Raw genomic sequence first — 22,412 nt, forward strand, 5'->3', positions numbered from 1 at the left:
AACAAACTATATTTATGAGACATTTGGAACTTCAAACATATTTTGGAAGAATTATTAAGTTTAAATTTTACTGGAGTTCTGTAAGTCTCTTTTGCTGGATTTTCAAACAGGATTAATCAATTTGCAGATAAATAAAATTTCAAACTAATGTTCACTGAACTTTTCCACTAGCTTTAATACTGTAAAACAGATCCTTAAATAAAAATACACAAACATCACAAGGTTCAGCAATTCAGGAAAGATAAGCAGCAGAAAGTCTGATTACTTATACAAACCTAAGAAACTTTTAAAATATGAGTTTTGCTGGAGGGTCCCTGTATTTCTGTGCTGAAAAATCCCTTGAGAATCAATTTTGGCATTTCTGCTCCTGGCTTCAGCCAAACCCAAGAAGTGTAGTTGAGTAGGGAGAAAAACATTTTTACATTTTAAGTTACATTTTAACTTAACCAAATTTCTCTAACTTTGGCTTTGCCTGCATCCTGGGCAAATGTTCAGATAAGTTCTAGTTTTGTATTTTATTTTTTAAGAAGTTCATCCATCTTCAGCGCTATCAAAACAATTTGCATTATCATTTTAGTATATGTTCAGTGTTTATATGTCTGTCTAAAACATTGATCATCTCTAGTTATTTCAAGTTTGAAATTAATACAGTCCCTAAACTTTCTAAATTAACATATTATGTATTATGCAGCCATGAATCAGAACAAAAGTGGTAGTTTCTGAAGCAAGAGGAAGTCTTAGCATTTATACAGCTGGTGGGAGAGTGAGATTTATTGTTTTCTATAGCAAGATTTTAACTTTTTGTTAATAAAAAAAGTAACAAATCTAATAACTGAAAAGTTTCATATCAGATTTCCATGAGAAAAAAAATGGTGGGTGATTTTGTTTAAATAACTATTGTGTTGAAAAACAGTTTTAACAGAAAATGGTGATATCAGATTAATGTATCTCTTCTGTGCTGTATTTGGTGAGAGATTAGAGTAGAGGGAATTATTTCTGCTCAACACATCATTGTGATAGTAGCCTTTAAATATGTTTCTGTCCCTGTTAGCTGTAAAAACCAGTGTTGCCGTATGTTTCCTCTCCATCACCACTAAGTTACTAACATCAGCTGCAAACCTAGCAGCTCACACTGCCACACTGACTGTTTCTGTGGCTTCTGTAACATGAATTTCAAGTAGTAGAAGCATATGTTTGCTTGTTCACTCTCCAGAATAAACATATTTTTAAACATTTTTGTAAGCTGTGACAAAGCCCCATTTGTCTGCATACAGTGGTATGACAGTCCATTTGCCTTATAATAGGAAAAAATTCTCTGACAGTAAATCTGGATGTCTTTTAATTATCCCTGCTCAGTATAGCTGTTCCCAATTAGTACAGCTCTTTAGTCAATTATTAAAGAAATTTAATATAGAAAAAGCAAATTTGTTGTATTATTTGTATAAATTCACATTCAGTACAACAGCAAGACTCACTAGAATATTGTATAGTTTGCTGTAAGGTGTAGCTGCGTTTCTTATTCATGGCTGGGTTATGTTTGCTTGCTCACTGTCCACAATAAACTTTTCTCCTTTGACCTGTTAGGTGTGCCTGGCTCAAACACAAGCTAAAGTTAGAAGGAGCTCTTCAGAGAGAAAACAAGCTTTTCTGTTAATAGTGTGCAGTCCCAGGGAAGTAACTCTCTACCATGTAGTGTTTGTTGTCCCACAGACAGGCTGTACTGAAACAATCCTAAAGAAAAAATTGATCATTTCCATTTATTGTTGTATTTAATATTATCATTTTATCTTTAAAAATGGAAGATACGTGTTCTTACTCTGGATATACTGAATTAATATTTTGTTGGCTGGCAAATTCACTTGTCTCAACAGGAGAATGGGCAAGGAGTTGCAGTAATGTCAAACTTAATAATTACAGCAGTGAGTCATTGCTACAGAGCAGCAAAGGAAAAATACAGAGGTCATCTTGCCTTATGCTTTTCTTAAGGAATTGTGGGAGGAAATTATATTCATGTGCTGGCAGCAAGAATATTAAAAGACAAATTAAAATTCTGTTCAAGATGTCAGAGCTACTTACTGCATTATTCAGGTTTTAGACAGTTTGCAGAACCATCATGCCTACTGTTTGCAGAGTTACAAACTCTATTAGTAATATAATAAAGTTAAATAGAGTCCATGAATTTACCATGTACACTGTTTCTCAAGTTTGGATTAAAGTTAGGAGTGGGAAAATTTAAGTATTGTTAGGCTTTTACAGTTAATATTGCTATTTTTCTCCAGTCAGACACCAGCTGTGACATTCTCTTTCTTCTCTTTGATAATATTACATTGGTCCTTCAAGGACGAGCAGTGGTAAAGGCAGTGAATTGTTCTTGCAATTCAGATGAATGGGCTAGCAACAACTCAAAATTTTGTGAGACTAGTGGTGACTAAACAAGTTTTTGTCACCCTCCACCTTATCTAGTTTCTTCAATTTCTTCAAAATATTTTCCTTTCTTTGAGAGTGCCTTTTACTTCACTTCTAATGATCACTTACCTCATCTGGTGTTAAGGTCTTGTTAGTTAACCAATCTTGATTTGTGATGAAATATTGGGGTTTGGTTTAATTTTGTTTGTTTTCATAAAGACAGTATGCACTGCTTAATAAAACCTAAATTAAATATTTTCCCTGAAAAAGTATGTTATGTTTAAGAAGAATCTTTATTTCCTAACATAGAAAAGGATGCAAATGGGTGCCCAGGCAATCTAGTCATAATCTGAGGGACAAAAGCACTGATTATGATGCCTTCTGCTCTGCAACCCAGAACAGTTCAAAGTCACAGGGATCTCCCCAATCACTACAGATGGCTTATGCTCTATCTCCAACAAGGAGATGGTCGTTCTGCTGAATTTACGAATCAGGACACACAAGGGATATTTCTCTTCATACTTTAGTGGGAGTATTAAATGATGAAAAGGTTGAATACCAGGGTTAGACTTCTCAAATAGTTACCACATTATATTTAGTTTCATGTTTAACAGGGTTTTGGCAAACATATTAGCTTCAACATCAGTGACAGCAGTTTTTCTCAGGAATTTTTCTCAGATTTTGTCCCCTGTTCAGAACACATTATCTATCATCAAATATTTGGAAAATGTCTTTATTACAGAGATGCTTTTGCTATTCAGGGACAACTGTTACTATTGTGAGACCATGCAATTTTGTAATATGTTCAGGAAAAGGCACATTGGGAATCTTTATAAGGAGACAACAACATTTGATATTACTTCAGTAGACATTACATTTTATCACAAATGATTTGTGACCCCCTAGTAATTAATCAAAGCATTTTTGGAAAAAAAAAAAAAAAAAAAAGTAAAATAAAGTTGTTATCTGGTGTTTTGAGGTTTTTTTGAGGTTTGTTCTTTACTTAGTATTACTGCAATTAATGTCTAGAATTGAAAGAGTAACCTGAGGATAATCTCTTACTGGGTCCTCCTGAATGGTTGCATGCCAGTGGGTTTTGGTTCACAAAGGGACTTAATCAGGTAAATATCGTTACAAACGGAATTCAGTTGACTAACACAGCAATTCATAAAACTCTACCAAATTCAGCGTCTTTAGGAGTAGGTTTCTAAAGTTTAGATGCAAATGTGAACTAGATGGAAGATGCAAGTTAAATGCCTCCTCAACCTTGGACATTTTAAAATTAGAGGACAAAATAATGGCAGTCATAGGATCATAGAATAGTTTGGGTTAGAAAAGACCTTTAAAGGTCATCTAGTCCAACCTCCCCTGCAATGAGCAGGGACATCTTCCACTAGATCAGGTTGCTCAGAGCCCCGTCTAACCTGACCTTGAATGTTTCCAGGGGTGGGGCATCTACCACCTCTCTGGGCAACATGTGCCAGTGTTTCACAAGGCTTACTGTGAAATATTTCTTCCTTATATCTAGTCTAAATGTACCCCCTTTTAGTTTAAAGCTGTTACCCCTTGTCCTATTACAACAGGCATCACTAAAAATTTTGTTCCCATCTTTCCTGTAGGCCCCTTTAAGTACTGAAAGGCCGCAATAAGTCATATAGGTTTTAAAAACAAAGATGCCTTTCACATGCTTAACATGGAGGACACTCAGTGTGAGCTTGTATTTGTCCACACTTATCTGTGTAGCCGTATTGCCACACACCAGGTGTAAGTGTTGACCAGTGGATTAGAAGAAGGTCTGAGATGTAGGTGCCCTCCGCTCCTATTGAAGTTAGGAAAAAATGGAAACCCAGTGAGGAGAGGGCTCAGAACAGGAAATTCTGGGCATAGGATTCTGTTCCACATGCATTCATTTTATTCAACGACCCTTTCCATCAAAATTAACAACGCCTCTCTCAAGAAGTGATCAGAATTTGGGATTCCTTCCTGCCAGCCACGTGGAATAAGCAGGCAGCAGAGAGACACATTTTAGCTTTAAGAGACAGACAAAAGGGAGGTGGGAATTTGGAGGCATCCCTCTACAGTATTTCCCAAAGTCAAGCTTTGATGTGTCCCTCTCCATTCATCATGCTGAATCTTTTAAATCCTATTTCAAGACTCCTGTTTCTCTCTATTTAATGGTTAAGAATCTTAGGCCATTACTCATGTTTATGAATTCCAGTCATAGAGAATTGTTCTCGAATTTTTAGGACTGTGGCATTGATGAAATTTGATCTTATCTTAACTCATTAAATTACTTAAGACCGTGCACACTGAGGTAGTTGAGATGGTACTCTGTATCTCTTCATGATAATTGTTAATGTTTGCACTAAGCTAGTATGTTTTTCGTTTACTTACAGACATAGTATGCATTACTCATCAACAAAGATATGAGTTCTTAGGTATTTCATTGAGGGACAGCTTTAAATGAAGGACTGAGTGATCTCTAATGACTCCAACAGAAAAAAGATTAGAGAAAGAAGTAGCTAACATTAAATTCTGGGAGTCCTACAGACCTCCACTGGTTCTAGTAAAAATAAATAAATAAATAGAAATTCTAAGGTCAGGTGTCCTATATGCAAGCTCTGAAGCAGAAACCATTTCTTACACTTTTAATAATATTTAGCACAAAACTTTTTCACATGGATTTATGATTGCATTTGTTTCCTAGATTTTTTAATAGCTGATTCTGTATGTTGCAATCTTCACAACTGCATGTTGCAGAAATATACATATTTTTTTTTGTAATTTATGTGGAATTATCCCATGTTTATCTGTTAAACTCATAAAACATGGTGTGAACACACCTAAGCTGTATATACTTGAAAGAAGATTTCCAAGTGATCTGATCACTTCAAAAGGAAAAATTTCTAGTGTAAATTTGAAATAGCTTTTCAGGCTGCCCTGCAGTTGTTTATGTAATATTTGTAGAACTATTCTTTCCACAAAATATACCTTCTGTTTCAAGGCACTGGAGACAGTCAAGTTGTGTCACACAGTAGGAATGGTGAGACGAAAACATTCTTAAGAGAGTTCTTCCTCACCATCTGTGTGTATAGATCCCAAGCTGCCATTGCTACAATATCGCATGGAAAAAATGCAAAGGGAATTTCTAACACTCATACTAGATAAGAGGTAACAGTTGTTGGGTTTTTTTTTACTGTGCTGTTCTTCTTAAGTCCATCGACTAGGAAAGCTGCTAGTCTCTAAATGAATGGTATCAACTGCTATATTCCTTGTAGTAATTTCAGAATTTTGTAAACATGTCATCGGAAGTTCTCAAAACTTAATATACATATGCAGCATTTCTCTTACTCCTATTTACTCATGATTTACTTGCTAACACTTAGTAATAGCTTGTCGCTATTTTAATTCCACTGTATACAGATAAAGTAGACTTATTCTCCTTGCTTGATTGAGCATGAATTTGCTTTTCCCACCTAATTTGTAAATCTAAGCAGTGTTTCCACTGCTTTCCTTGATCTTCAGAATTTCCCTGCTGTGAGCAAGTGGGAAGACTGGAGATGTAGTCCTGAAACTGCCCCCGGACTTTTGACTGGAATGAGTTGCTTTTTATTTTTAACTTCCTTTTCTTTGTCTTCTTCTAAAACAAGCAAGAGGAACCCCAGTCTGAATCGACATCTTTTCTAAGTGGGGGAAATTATGTCTTGGTAGTTATTTAGAGTTTATTTTAAAGGTTCAATCCTACCAATCTAAATATGAGAATACAAAAAAACCCCAACACCCTAAGCCTAAGTGGTAAGATACCTACTGCTGCCTGGGAGCTAGCAGGCTCGTCAGTTGCCCTAGTGCTATGCAGACTTGCTGTCTCAAGCCGGGCTAGTTCGGACCCCTGTGGCTTGAACCGAAGCTCAGAAAGAGAACAACTGACTGCTTCATGACCAATTTTTGGTTTTTGATTGGCACCTGCTACTTTGCAATATCATTTTTTCCAGACTGTTGGGCAACATCTATTCAGGGAGAAAGGCCCAAAGCAAGACAATTACTGTTTCATCCTACGGCTCATGTGTACACTGCTGCAGTATGGTAAGCCTACTGGAGTTCAGAGCTAAGCTTTGTCCTTTTAAAGTCGCTGGAGACCTAGTAGACCAATTGTGATGAGGGAAATTCAAACATAACTGGCAAGATCTAAATCTGTGCTGAGTGGAATGTTTATAAAATATCAGGGCAAGAGTATGAGCTTGTAAATAATGTTAATGCCCTACCCCTTTGGGGAAAACATTGCACACCAAATATTATTCACTTCTTTATTGTTTTCCTACATTATATGATTTTTTTTTTTATTGGACTAAGTGGGTTTTATAGTGTTGTTTGTTAATAAAAAGATCTGACTAACATTGTCTGATTTAAGTAAACAGCATTTGCGTTCTATACTGACTTTATGAGGCTTCTGTGAGCTTTGGTGTTGCTGATATAGTGAGGATGTATGGCCATTTAAACTCAGATTGCAGATATCATGTGACAAAGTAATTTTTCTATCAACACAACCTCAGCAGAGTTTATTTTGTTCTGCAAAAATTTAGGCACAGCTTGCAAAACAAGGCAAAAGTCCAATGAATAAAGATGGGATTAATTCCAGCCTTTTGTTTGTATGGAACAAAGAAATGAACATGAGCAAAGACAGATCTTAGACTAATCTTGTCAAAAACAAGCATCCTTTGATAGAGCAACATGGTAATTATGGGCTAAGTGCCACTGTGATTAGACAATAGCATAATGCAATGACCTTCCTAGATTCCTCTTCCTAGGCTGTTCCTTGTTAAATTTTTAAGAATCTTTATGATCTTTTATTTATTATGCATTTTTGTGTTATCCAAAGGTATTTGACTACCATGGTATTTATATTTAATACAAGAATTTTATTATGTGTATTTTTGTGTACTTATCTATTTATAATATTTGCTCTAAAGATTAAGTCAAAAGGTATTTAATCATCAGGGTCAGATCAGGTGACATGCACATTAAAATCAAATGAAGGTAGGCAGTATAACTACTTTGGAAGAATATCCCTGACAGTTCTATTTTCTTGATAAATTATTGTTTTAACATGTTCGTGCTTAGTGTTTATTGTCTCAATTTTTAAAGATGGAGAAAGGACACATAGGAAGAATCTCACCAAATATTAGGGGAAGTTTAAGTCTGTCTGAAAGTGTGAATCTCAGACTTTTTAAGACCCTCAAGTATTGGTTGTGTGCCTTCTCATCTTGAGATGGGATATCAAGAGAAGGCTATTCTGTAATGAGTTTTCATGACAAGTTTAATCAGATTGGCTTTGTTTTGGTCTAATATTGACCCACAGATGCATGAAAGACAAAAATAAATAAATAAATAAATAATCAGCAGCTATGCACTTGATTAAGGAAAGCTACCACACCGTGCTTATGTCCCCCGTCTCCTCCCTGTCATGAGCAGAGCTCCAAACCCAAAGTTCTGTGGGAGAACCAGGTTTTATTTAAATTTCAGTCTGGGGGACAGGCTCTCCTCCTTATCTCAGAAAAATGCCAATAGCCTAACTATTACTGTGTAGGCTAGAAGGGGTTAGGGATACTCTTTACTCCTGCTGTTAACACTGTGACCACTTTGAAGCAAAGTATCTTTCTTTCATCTAAACAAACGGAGGAGTGACACTCTGGTAAAGGCATTTACTTTTTTTATTCCTTTAAAGTCATTGGATAAAAATACTACAATCTTAAGAGGCAGCAACAAAAATCAGTGACTGCTGTCCTTGTTCACTGTGTTTATGGAAAAAGTGTGGAAGGCATTTTATAGGATACCACTCCCAGCTGTAAATCTCAGAGAGAAAGAGGCATCTTTCCTGCTTTATGCACTTAAGTCCTGCTTCTTCTCCTGTGGATCCTTACGCATTTTATATTTGATATTTAAAAGATATACTTGGCCCTCTTCAATAAACCTAAAAGAAACAGAACAGATGTTTCTCACCTTCTCTTCTGTGGAGAAGTCTATCCCACTAGATACCAAATCATATTCTTGGTTAGCTGTGGCTCATGTATTCCTGCCTGTAGAGCTTCACTGAGACAGGTGAGGGATGTTGCTTTCCCTCTCTCTTGCTCCAGTGGCTAGGGCTTGCTCCCAGGATGTAAAGATTATGACTTCATATTTTTCCAGTAGACACTGAGATCCTGTCTCCTCCTTCCTGCATATGAAGCTATTATAGCAAAGGATACCTTCCTCTTCCAGCAATATTTTATGAAAAAAACCAAGAACATACTGGTCAGATGTCTGATGTAGGTAGCTATATACAGGAAGTAGTTTTTACTATGAGCATCCAACTCCCAGTGATGTCTGTCTCACAGAGGTACTTAAGCAAAACCAAAGGAAACAGCTGTGTGCAGCCTCGCCTTCCCTTCCCTTCCCTTCCCTTCCCTTCCCTTCCCTTCCCTTCCCTTCCCTTCCCTTCCCTTCCCTTCCCTTCCCTTCCGTTCTCCCCCCTTCTCCTCTTTTCTCTTCTTTCTTCAGCATTTTCTCCTGCATGTCCCTGCAATTGCCAACTCAGGTCAGTCATGCCCAGGTCCCTAGTGTTTCCTTGCTGGGGCAGAGGCACTTCATTCAGCATCCCTTGGCTTTGGACATTACAGCACTGAGCACCACCAACTCTCTGTTACTTGCTGGAGCTGGGCTCAGACTCCTAGCTCATGGTTGTGGTTTCAACTAGTTGACAAGGCTCCTTAAGAAAAGGGATATTTAGCATTGCAAATCATGAAGACTTTTGTGGCTTGAACTCTAAGTTATTCTCCATTCATCACTCAGAGACAGCTTTGGCAGAATTGGGTTGCTGGCTTGTGCTGTAACTAGTGGAATTAAAAATTCTGAAACTGCTGAAATCCTCTTTCGAGCACAGGGATTAATAATGTGGCTGCTGTTAACTGGGAGTGCTGTTTCTGTGCCACAGTAAAGAGACCAGCTACTCAAATACTCCATTATTCTGTCAGTGTATTCCAGATCTCTGGGCACCTCTCCTCATTCTCTTTTCTGTTTGACTCCCTCCACTTTTTTGCATTTTCCACTTTGGTGTAGATTCCTTGTGCTTAGTTCTACTCTGGGGCAGGGACAAAGTGCTACCCCAGATACCTTGAAAAACTCGGAATGTCCCCATTTTACACCTGAAACAACAAAGACATTGAACCAAAACACAAGACATTTCTGAATTTTATGGGTGAACTTCATACAACACACCTCTGATGTGGAAAGATATCTGGATTTTTTTTTTTTTTTTGGTGACCCTGATTGTTTTCTTTTGCTGTTTCAGGCTTTATTTAAAAGGTCACAGTGGAACAGCTGGAAAACAGAGTAGCCTGATCTTACATGGTGCTGAATTCAGTACAAAAGATGCCGACAACGACAACTGCATGTGTAAATGTGCTCTCATGTTGACCGGAGGTGAGTACAACAACTCTGAAAATATGTGATACATAGACAGGAATCTACTGTGTTTTCCTAAAGCAACCATGGATGAAGTTGCATTCATGGATGTGTAAGTACTGTGTGAAAATTCCTTTTACTATTATTACTCCTACTCTTTTCTGTACATATATTGTGGTAGTGCCAATACCTCAAGATTCCTAACAGCAGGGAAGGGATTAGTCGGAGATGCAGTCAGTATACTTCCGCACTGAAGCTGTTGCAATGTCAAGGGGGAAGGCATAAGTTAGTGTTATTGTTGAGGCAAGACAGGCAAAGTAAGAGAGAAGAAGCTAAGAGATGAAGAAGGGGGGAAGAAAATTTGTGAGAAGTGGGAGAATCAGCCAGAAAGACAAGAGAGAATATGCAAGGAAACAGATAATAGAAGGCACAGTCTAAACACAATCAGAATCTGGTCTTGGAATACATTATATGATTCACTTAGGGGTGTGATTTTGTTCTTGAAATAATTATAATGATTCAGCTTTCTGTCTTATACAAGCATAATGTGTATATGCATATACGCATATAGACATAGTTAATGTAAAGGCTAATTCACTCACCTGTGAAAGACTAGACCTGCAACCCCCTGTTCAAATTGTGGCACTCAGCAAGTCTGGAAGATTTAAAACCATATCCTTGGTGAGCTGAGTCGAACTGCAGAAGGAAAGAAAGAAGAGTAAAGGTGGAGGAGAGCACAGGGAAGTTATACTGGGACAGTTTAAAACTCCAAGTCAATCTGACAGCCAGCAGGTATATGGCTGCCATTTGTTCCTTGCAACGCAGAGGAGGAATATCTGAGATTATCTCCCCATACAGACACCTAAAGCTCTGCACAAGAGAAAGAACTTTCTCTGGCAAATGATACTTATTCCTAGTCCCTATATGGGTAAGCTCATTTTGATCTCTAGGACACCACATTAAAGCAGAAAGCTTAAATTGGGATTCTTTTTGTTTATTGACTGTATGACCAAGAAAGGCTCTTATCTTCACATTTGATCTTCTTCGGAGACTCTCCCTCAGTGATTTCTAACTCTCCTGGAAAAAATCCTACAGCATATAAATTATTCATCATTTTGGATCAGACTGTTAAACTGCTATTATTTGTGGTTACTGGCACTCTGACTGAATCCAGCTCAAGCCACATTCAGGCATATATGAGCTTCTAAAGCTATCATCTGCTAAGAGAAGATGGGTTCCCATCACAGGGAGTTTATATCAAATACACAACCTAGCTTCCCATTCTCTTTTGCTGTTTGGAAATGTCCCAGCTGGGAAAGTCTTTAAGGAGCCAAATTTTCCAACTTTCCTAACTTGCTTTAGTGATATCTTATTAAAAGTCAGCGTGGGAAGCTTCTTCCAGTAGAGAGGTGATCAGAGACTACCTTTCTGTAAAAAAAAAGAAGCTAACCAGGTTGTTCTGGAGACAGATAATGGATAAGATGTCAATAGTTTAATCAAAACTGTTGACCTTTCCCTTTAAAGACCATGTTGAATTAAAATGTCTTACTTCCAGGGCAGACCGGAGTCTAGTGAGAAGCTCCCAAACTTGAGTTGTGTGCAGAAGTGCAGACTCATTCATGTATCTGAGCTGCCTGGAAATACCTCTGCTCCCAGACAGCTAAATCTGGGAGCTGAGGGTTTTGTTTATTTTCCTGCCCTGACTTCTGTGGCAGGTCAGTGCCCTGCTAAGGTCAGCCTGCTGTTGAACAACTATTCCACAAGGTTCACATATATTTTGCTGCAGCAGTCCTGTAAATCAGCAGAAAAACCACATATTGGAATATATTGCTAGCAAATGAAAGGAATAAGGAGGAAGGGAATTACCAAAGGCTGAGGAAACCACAAATAGAGCAAATCACTGTAGAGTGAAAGGAGATGCAGTGAGCTTTTGGAGACAGATGAGTCTAGTCCTTTGGACTGGACTCTGAGCACTATTCTTTTGGAGATAGGCTGTACAGCACTGAGTAATTTGTAGTTCTTCAGGAAGAGAAAGACTTTAATCTTGCTAGAGTTCTCCTCAAACACTCTGCTACTCTTTGCTCCTTGAAATTACTTTCTCATTCCTTAGAAATATCAGAAATTGAATTAAATACCAAAACATTTGTTTAATGAGTAGGTTTCAGTTTCGTACCACAGACAAAGACTAATTAAGAAAAGTAGCAATGATAACAGGTTTTGGAAAACCTCTTTTTTTTTTCCAAAAGATATCAGACCCTGTTAGTTTTGGCAACATCACAGAGAGCTCTTTAATGATGAATGATATGAAATCTACAGGCAGGTTCCTAGTTATCTTGACAGTTTGGGTGAGCCTGTTATCTCTACGAGGTGAACCAAATATATTTATGTCAGGAATAAAGGCTGAGATAAGCTGAAGCTCAAGACTGTGATATGGTTATAGTCAAGGCTGAAAATAAAAATGTAAGGAAAACACATTTTTCTCTGTGATCTTACTAGTTGTCAGTTTTATTTGGTCTATATCAAAACTATCATTCTCTCTCCTCCTTTCTCTCCTCCCCTTTCCCTAGAATAAGAAATTAAATACTGGGAGAATAATACAGTAGCATCAGCAGAGTTGTGAGTGTGTGTGTGTTTCTTTTTCTTCCAAGAGCTATGCTATGCTACTTGACTCTATCTTAATGTTGATTTTAGGGAACGGCTTCAAAAGTACATGCATGAGCTGGATTCTTAGGCCCTGTGAACTTTACATAGTCATTAAATGTTTTAGCTGCTTTTTTGTGCCTTGGAACATTTAAACTAAGCATGTTTCATTTACTTTAAAGGCAGACAAAGTATATTTATTCAAATTACTTCTTCATTTAAACTTATCATTGATCAAAATAGTAAAAAAAAAAATTATATCATGAAAATACATGTTAAGAACTGGTACAGTATCTCAGGTCAGTAAACCGAACAAAAGGTTATATCCCCATATCATTTCAAGCGTTACTCTGAAGAGTACTCCAGTGAGCTACACACACAGCTTTTTGCAAGAAACAGCACTTAAAATGTAACAAACTGTCACGTGAATGAAGCACTGAGTAGATATCCAAGGCACTTCAGATAGATTTCCAATAGAAGAGCACTTGACATTTCTGGATCAGATTCATGGGCACAAGGCCACGTTAGAGCATCCCGTCAGGATACCACCTGTCAGCTGAGCCCCAAGAATTGTTTGTGCAATCATTTTCAGTCACTGGAAAGTGACTCATGGTAACTTGGCCCATAGTGAAAGAGTCTTAAGGTGATTGGCTTTGTCTTCCATTGGCTGCAGTCTGAGATGTTCACACAGGCTTTTACTTTGTTTCAGGTGATAAGCTAAACTTCTGATCCCTGAAATAGCTTGACAAAGTGATGGGCAGACTTTCTAGATGTTTTCCTAGTATTGAAACACCATAGGATTATTGAAATAACTTTTTTTATTCACTAGAAGCAGAGGTCTATCCAGCCGCAGTCTCCCGTCTCTGACAGCAGTCAGCAGCAGATGCTTCAAGACAGGCATAAGAACAATGCAAATAAACGATGCTTCCCCTGAGTATTTTCCCAGTATCTTTTGCATCCCAGGGACTTCCCTGAGTCAGAGACAGTTCCCATGTATTTAGCAATCCTCAATGGACTTCTCATCTATTAAGTGAGAAACTGCTCAATGACAGTCCCAAACAGTGGTGCACTCTTTGCCTGTTGTTTAACTGCTTTTTTCTCCAAGTGGTGAATTTTATGAATCTCTGGCAAGAATGTTACGGAGGATTCTTCTCATGACTTGGAGGGAAGTTTGTGGATGAATATAGAAATCTGTCCACATATTAACCAACCAGAAAAAAGCCACAGTTCCTTTTTTTTTTTTTTTTTGAAACAAAAAATTCAAAAGTAGAAACCTCAGCACACTGAAAAGTATCCAATGCAAACCCCTGGATATACATCTACTTACATAGGAAGGCATAATTTTTTAGGTTTTATGTATATTGTTGTTTTTATAAAGAAGTTACTTATAAAACACCATTCATGAAGTATCATTTATACTGCTTAACATTTTGACAGAAAAGTATAATCACCATGCAGATAATAAGTGATTGGAACATTGTTTGATTTATGCTAGAAATATTAGAAATATTTCATTAGGCATATGACTACTCAGAACTTTTAACGAAATCATTACTATATTGCTATGTTTATCGGGGTTAAGTACGGATCATAGCAATAAAGTATTAGGAGAACATCAAGAAGTGACTAACTTAAAAATTATTCTGTTGATATATTTAGAAGATCAGAACATGGTCACCAGTCTGCAAGTTTCATGTTATTTTTACCTCATAAAAAGGTCCTTATAAAAAGGACTGTGTTATCCAGTTGATATGAAAAGCTAATGCCTTTTAATCTTATATCCTGACAGCTAAATTCTGATTTAATCTTCAGAATGTCAAGTACCAATTGCTAAGTGGTAGTCTTGTCACTCCAATACTCTAATAAATAAAACAACATAGGCCTGGGAGTTACTTCCAGAGGTCATTTAGTACCTTTCTAAGACAAACTCTTCTCCACCTATTTATTTCTGTCTTTCTGTTTATCTTCAAGATTTGCAGTAAAAGAGATTCATTGTCATAATATAATCTGCTACTGAGTTTGGCTACCCTTAATATAAGAAATCTTTATTTGTTGACTAAACTAATTCTTTGATAATTTAAGTAAGATCCATCTTGTCCTATCCTCCATCACTGGAAAGAATAGAACATTCCTTTGCATTCCTTTGAAAAGCTGCTTTTTTCAGCAGCTTTTTTCATGAAATTGAGATTGTGGGCAATCTGTCGTTTGTATTCTGGATTAAACAATTCTAAATCTTTTCTCTTACATTCACTCTTTTGGACTCTGTCCAGTGGATCCACATATAGCTTGAGGTGTCATCCAAAGCTGCACCCAGTCTTCTAGCTGAGAAGTTACAAATGCAAAGTCAAACAGAGCCTAAGTACTACCATCTAACTTCTTTAAAGTACAGAATGAAAGAAACACTGAAATCTTTCATAAAATAAATTGTTATGCCTTTTGAACAATGAAGACTATTTCAATATTTTTGCATTAGAAATTGTTCTCATTGGCTTTGTTGCCAAATGCACTAAACTTTATGGACAAACCCAGAGGGCTAGAAATAAATACTGCCTTTTCATTGGATTCATTTATCCCAGAAACTCATACAAATGTACTGTTCAAACATACTTTGAGTCTTATTGAATAGATTGTATTGATCTTACTGCATTTGGAGGCATTCAGTGTACTCCAGAGGGAAATCAGAGACAGATGTATGAAGAAAGGGACTGCCATCAAATGTGTTTGGTTTAGACACCTATTCTTTTAGTGTGTAAAAGGCAACTAAGAACCTCTCATCAAACCCGAGTGGTCATTAGCGAATTTCCAGTGCAGGCTAGGTTTACAGTTCACTCATGAATTGATGAGCACTAGGTTACTAACAAAGAATTTTACATACATACATGCTTAATTACAATTTGTACAGCAAGCCAACAAAGAAAAGCTGTTAGCTTTGGCATACAAAAACCTTTCTATGTTGCTTTTGACAGAGAAGATTCTATCATATAAAAATTATATTTGTGACTTCAGAAAAACATTATAAAAGACAGCCATAGTTTTTTTCTTGTAATATGACTACTCATTTGAGCAATGCTCTTTTATTAGGTAGATTTTTGTAAGAACTTGTAGAAATTAACTCAATATATATTCATATTTGACCAAAGGCATAGTACAAGCAGGTCTGTGGAGCTGAACTATCTGGTGATAGGTGGCTGAAGTAGACTGAAGCAGTCAAAATACAATTATTTAATGAAAAGAGCTGACATGAAATTTAACAACTTCCCAGAAGTAACAGCAACACTAACTAAAAACCAAAGCATAACACTCCACAAAGCGTGAGCAGGGATTCATGTTTATTTGTATAGCTGAACTTTCAAACAACTTACCAATGTATTATCTAAAATATTTTTTGTTTGGACGATATACTTTATGACCTAAGGATCTTTATTGCAAACAGAGACCGTAGTGCTGTTTGTACTATACAAATTATTAGGAGTGGGCTAACCTCAAAAGAGTGAACTGGCCCTCAGTTCAAATAAGCAATTAGTGACTTAATGGTCACAACAACTTGAAGAAACTACCTGTGTTTCTGAATAAAAATTCTCATAACCTCATGAAAGCTTCCTCGTCACCACTTCATTAGTCACTTTAAAATCTTGCTTCACTTATTATTTCTCAAAATGTCCATGCTTCGTGATTCTCATGCCTGATTCAAATATCCCATGGTAATCATTGCCAAAAGCTATCTCTGGTGTTAAAATCTTACTGCTATTCCAAGAAGAGTTGTTACTTATTTGGGAAAGCCGTTACCTTGTAGTGAAAAATAAACAAGGTTCTTCATGGGAGGAAAATCCTGTGAACTCCAGGGAATGAGCGAACACCTAGCTACTGGGAGTATTCCCTTGGGTCAAACTGTCTCACAGCTCTGGAGCTCCTCTATTTGGTGTTTTCTGCAATGACAGTGGTGCAGGTATCTCTTTCAGAAACCTTTGTTTTATGTTCCCTGACTTCCTACAAAGCTACCAAGAAAGTCGCTGCTTCCTGTACTCTTTGCCCCAATATACAATTGTCTGAAAACACATTTCCTTTGCATTCATTTAAAGATGTGGATTTTGGTGTTGAGATATAGAGTAGGAAGCTTTGTGACAACCTGAGACACTATGGACAATGAAGAGCTTTTAGAGAACTGCAGGGGAGGATGGAGAGAAATAACCTTGTGGTGAAAAAAACCCACTCAAATAAAGACAGACATTTTAATGTAGTATTAGGAAGCATCTTCAAAAATATCCATACAGTGTCACTAATAGGAACAGTATAACAGAAAAAAAAAGATCCTCATTAAAATGCATTTTGAAAAGAGTATTTATTTAGAAGAAATCTATGATAAGACATTTGAGCAGGTCCTCACAAAAGTTTTATAAAATTCTTTGTTTCCTTGGCTCATTCCATTTTTAACATAGATCTTGTAGGGCACCGCTGAAAACCTTCTCCCCAAAAAGCCCATTTACGCATCTATTGCTGTTCCTTTAAGATGAAATGGTAACTAGCACAGCTTGCCATGTCTTCATCCCAACACCATAAACAGAACCCAGCTGCATCTGTGTTCCAGCTTTGAAAAATGAGGATTAGATTTTCTCTGTTTAACTTTGTCTTAAGTTTCTACAAGATTATACTCTGGTTACAGTAAAACATCAGCTGTATGACTTTCTCTTTCTTTGGTTATTGCCCCCTTAGGTACAACATTGTAATCAAAGGGAGGTCAATTGCATCAAAATAGAAGTTTGCCAGAATTTATCTGGCATAAATTCTTCCCTCAAGATTTCATTATGAAGTGTTACTTCTGAAAAAAGCCCACTAAGTATTATCCAAAATCTAAGAAATTACTTTACAAGACTAGAAACATAAATTACATGGATCTGAATACAAAGGACAGAGTAAGCACTGGATCTGAATGCTAATCACGGTCAATATCATATCAGTAGTAGTAAGACATAGTTTAAAATACCTTCATACAATGCATTTATTATAGGTAGATAAAAGGCTAACCATTGAATATGGGGAGATTGGAGGATTCACTAGGGCCATGCACATTGTCTAAAAGGAGCTTCTCCTAGTTTAATTCCATTTCCAGAAGTCAGAGTGGGAAACATACTGAAAATTTAAAATTCTGCATTTCTTTCCACAGTGACACCTGCAGAATTTAGTAGCCACTCACTAGATGATAAGTTTGCCACTACCAGTGGCACCTGAAAAAGGTTTGCAGGGAGTCCCGGGAAGATTGCAATCCTGTGACATGCAGACTGAAACAGCTTTTTAAAATAAAGTTGCATTTAACCACCAAAAGCAAAAGCCACCACCTCATCTTTGTGATATTATTTGCCTTCATACATGAAGACAAACGTTCGGTAAAACCGTATTACATGGAAAGATGCATAAAATGTGCTAAAGATTCACCAAGCCTGTGGGTCTTATTATGAAAAAAAAAACAGCAGTAAGCTAGAGCTCCTAGCCATTAAGGTTAATATACTTTTGACATTGGGAATATTAGCTCTCTTCAGTCTGGGGATTCATTCTGCCTTCCTTAGTCGGAACTAAGCATCTTTTTGTTATATTACATAGCTACCCTGTAAGGTGTTGGAGAGAAAGTTCTATTCCCATCAAGACATACAGCAAAACTCCCACTACTTTCAGTGGAGTCAGCATGTCACCTAGTTTATCTTCATCAATTTGTATTCTGTAATCTTGGTGTTGCCAAGTTTCATGTTATTTGGAGTTTTCCTTAAGACTGTAACTCCCATGGCAATCTAAAATTCACCTTAACAAGAAAAGACCTTGGGGATGTAGACAAGAGAGTTTACCAATTAATTTAATCTTGAAGCAACAATTTAAAACAGATTTGAAAATTCATAATGTTTTTCATGACTGACTCCCTTTTCCCCATTGGTTAAAGACATATATGCATATCTTCACTGCAGAAGTCTAAAGGTGAGATGACTTTTTTTTTTGCATACGGTTAGCAACCACACCTACGTTTCTAGCAAGCTAGAATTTTCTGCATTCAGTTATACAAATGGTAGCAAAAACTCTGTCATTATTAGTAAGAGTCAGAAGTACTCGAAAAATATTTCTGATTTATTTTCAGTGCTATGTTAACAGAGCACTCACAAAGGTAAAGGTATGGCTCTACATGCATTTTCTTTGGAAGAAAACTAAGGTTGAAAAGTTCCTGAGCTGTTACACTTCTTTTTTATCCTAACTTCTCAGTTTACTACGGCTCCAGTCATGCCAACACAACTGTTCACATGGCCATTCTGTAAAGCAGACTGCTGATTTGCCCTCACAAAGCAAAGTTCTAGTTTGTTTTTTTTTTTTAAAATGTGTCACCTCACTTTTCAGAACAGCCTTACAGTGCAGCTGCTGGATCAGTAAACTAGAATCACAAACATCTGGGCAAGACATTTCTTGCACTGTCTTTCCAGTAGAATAAAATATATGCATTTTTTCACAGAGTTCAAAGGATTAGTGAGTAGGAAACCACATCTTGCTGTGAAAGGACAGTTAAAGAAAAACAGAAAGAAAAGGCAGTTAGCAACTTTCTTTGATATCAGTCAGTAACATTTTTAATATCCTTTTGTAGTCAATGATAGTCAGGCAACTAGTAATTTTCTGCTATCCGTAGACATGTAAATAAAGTACCTATAAACCTCTTTTTAAAAAGTAAAAACTTGAACGGGCATTTGTCAGTTTTCTAGGTGCTGGATGGGAATTTGCTTAGATGGTTTGCAGAGAAGTGAGTAAATCTCAAATAGATCTGAGTTCAGACCCTCCTGACACTGCTGACCCAAAAGCATTTGGCACATTTCAAGATCAAGATGATAAGGCTCAAGACAGTATAGGTTTTCACATCCAAAATAATACAATCTAAGACTGAATGTCACTCTTCTGGCCCAAACTGTACACACAATGAGTATACCTTGATTGAAGTTGGCCTTACTGTCATTTAAATGCATGCACACTCAGGGAATCATGTAAATCATCTCTCCATGCACACGGGTGTTCTGACTAACTGTCAGCGTCCTACAGGGTTATAATTGTCTTCTTCACTTAATTCTTCTGTTCTTTTGCTGAGTCTTGTTTATAAATTTATCATAAACCTTAAAGAAAGAGTCTAGCTTTCTCCTTGTACACCATTCTGAATACTGATTATCCATTACTATAATGTTGTAATTACTATAATAGGGCAGCACCACCATACTCATAACCCATGTTTGCTAAGAACATCTAACATGACAGTAAAAGCAAGCTGTCTGAGCAATTAAAAAATCACAGTCAAAGCAACAGAAAAAGACCAGAAAATAAAATTAAAATATGCTTATGCTCAAAATAATGAAACAAGTGTATTTATGCAAAATATTTATGAATTATAGTCTTTTTCTGAGGTTTACATGAGATGGGTGAACTGTAATACTGTCTAAACATGCAAAGCAGTTTATTTGTCTTTGTTGTTCTTGTTCTTGCTTCACATACTGCATATGAAACCGGAATGAGTTAGGTCTTAAATACTTCTCCAACTCTGTAAATATAACCATGCATTCTCCAGTACTGCTGGCTACAGAACGACTCAAAAGAGCAAAAAAAGGAAAATATGAAAAGTACCTCCCCCCACACACACCAGAAGTATTAGTCCACTTGCAGTTTAATTGTTTGTCTTAATGGTTTCAGGGTGGTGGTTTGATGCCTGCGGCCCCTCCAATCTCAATGGGATGTTCTACACAGCTGGGCAAAATCACGGAAAGCTCAATGGCATCAAGTGGCATTACTTCAAAGGCCCCAGCTACTCCTTGCGCTCCACCACCATGATGATACGGCCCTTGGACTTCTAAAGGCATTCAGCTGTGGATCCCAGAACAAACCAGGACGACAGTGCCCTCAGCAGCACCGCTATCACAATCTGAAAGTAAAAGGTGAAGGGCTTCTTGAAAGCAACATGTATGAATGATGCAAAGTTGCTTCATTATCACCCCATAGCCTGCAAAAACTCTTCAACAGTCACCCCACGTTTTGATGACTGGGTAAGGCTTGGTTTAGAAGAAGGTGGCTGCAATGATTTTCCAGAGATGAACAACTGGATCTGGTTATTCTGCCTGAATCTGGTGCTTGACAGTGGATATTCTATTTTTTTCCTTTTTTTTTTTTTAATAAGAGATACAAAAACATGCTAGATTATTCAGCAACAGCATCAGAATCTGAAGAACTGAAATGTGTCAACCACAGTCTGTTGAGTAGAATGTTATTCAACTGTGAAATGCCAACATTATATCCATGAAAAAGGATTACAGACACACCTTTATTAAAACTCATCTTAAAGCGATCAAGGTGACCACTCCCAATATTGTTTTTCTTAAAAGAACTGAATTCTAATGGTCGATAGATTTATGTTAATCCGAGAGTCAAATAATTTATGCAAATATTATTTTTCATTAAATCCTTTAAGGACATGTTTCTCATAAATAAACTGAGTCAAATATATGAAGTATGATAAGGGTGACAAGCATAAATTCTTCAGTTGCTCTGTAGAGGTAAATCAGATAATTGGCATAATCCCTAAGCTAAGATTTATAGCGTGCTAAAAAAAGTAGCTGTGTTTTGAGGTTTTTCCCTTCTTTCATTAAAGGCAGTCTGAATGTCACACAGAAAAATTAATGGAAGGTTTAAAGAATGTGAAATATTATCCTAAAGAAAATATGGGATTTTGCATGGAATATTTCCATCAAAAGTGCACAGGAAGGCAAACTGTTAGGATATATAAAAATGACATAAATGCATAGCTTAAGGCAATGGATTCATTTTACAGTATCCTTGCATGTGCGCAGTTTATCATTAATTATTTTACTTTTTTATTAAATTTTCATTGTTTCACTGTATTATTACATTTTTGTGAATATCAGAAGCATGCCAGTTCTATGCAGCGCTTAGGCTACAACTATAAAAATTACTCATCAGAATTGTATAGAAAATAAAGAATTGTGAACTTGTAAATAGCATGTTTATATTTTCTGTAATGGTCATTTAATTTGTACAGGCAGCCCTGAACCTACTAAATGGTGCAAAGCCTCAAGAGGATATAAATATTAAAAGAACTTTGGAAGAGTGCTTACAGGTTGCTAACAAATAATTTTGTTATGTTAAAATGTTGCAGAAGTGTGGGGCAAGATGCACGATTCAGCTACGGGAAAAGATAAAGTTCCAATAACAACAAGCAACAAAGTACCTGGGTGACCCCTGAGGTTATAGAGACAACTCTTTCCGTTGTGATTTAGTCATATGAATAAAGTCCATTTGGGAAAGTAGCTTGCAGACATTCTAGTTCTGCTATACATAAAATGTAAAAGCTTACTCTGCTCCCACAGAAATCAAAAGTAACATTCTCATAGATTAAATTGGGACCAACATGACACATGAAATATGAATGTGGTGAGTTTTTTGCTTGTCTGTTTGTTGCTTTGTTTCATTCATTAAACTGTTCTGAGATCAGGCACAACAAAGGCCCGATTCTTTCTTAAAGTATGATGATAACAGAGTCATTGCTTTGTTTTTTTCTATTCCCCCCCCCCTTTTTTTTTTTCCCTTAGCCGTTTATTTCTATGGAAGAGAAAAAAAAACTGCTTGAATTTTTTTAAACACCCCTTCTTAAAGATCACAAGGCCTCACAGGGTTCTCTGTTTTTGTTACAATTTGACGTTTGTTTGATTTTGAGTGGGAAGACCTTTGTTTTTGTGTATTTGTATATATTTATATATATATTTGAAATAATCTTGCCTAAGGGTTAATTTGCTGTTTTCTGCTGAATAAGTTACCAAACTACTCCTTACTCAGCAGTTTCTTCACAGAGCTTTTTTGTCTCAGTTTCCAGCAGTTTTTTGAAATGGTCTTCATTTACGTGCCAAATATGT

At 36.7% G+C, this 22,412-nt stretch overlaps 1 protein-coding gene across 1 annotated transcript in view; it reads left to right on the top strand.

The window, feature by feature from the left end:
* Nucleotides 1-20,342, top strand: part of ANGPT1 (angiopoietin 1) — a 163,664-nt gene extending 143,322 nt beyond the window's left edge. Inside the window, exons 8-9 of the mRNA XM_009891800.1 lie at nt 9,731-9,861; nt 20,182-20,342. Coding sequence (XP_009890102.1) covers nt 9,731-9,861; nt 20,182-20,342 — 292 coding nt within the window. The remainder of the gene's footprint in view (nt 1-9,730; nt 9,862-20,181) is intronic.
* The last annotated feature ends 2,070 nt before the right edge of the window (nt 20,343-22,412 follow it).

The sequence above is a fragment of the Charadrius vociferus genome, unplaced genomic scaffold, assembly GCF_000708025.1.
Source record: "Charadrius vociferus isolate BGI_N301 unplaced genomic scaffold, ASM70802v2 scaffold15, whole genome shotgun sequence".
Taxonomy (NCBI): Eukaryota; Metazoa; Chordata; class Aves; order Charadriiformes; family Charadriidae; genus Charadrius; species Charadrius vociferus.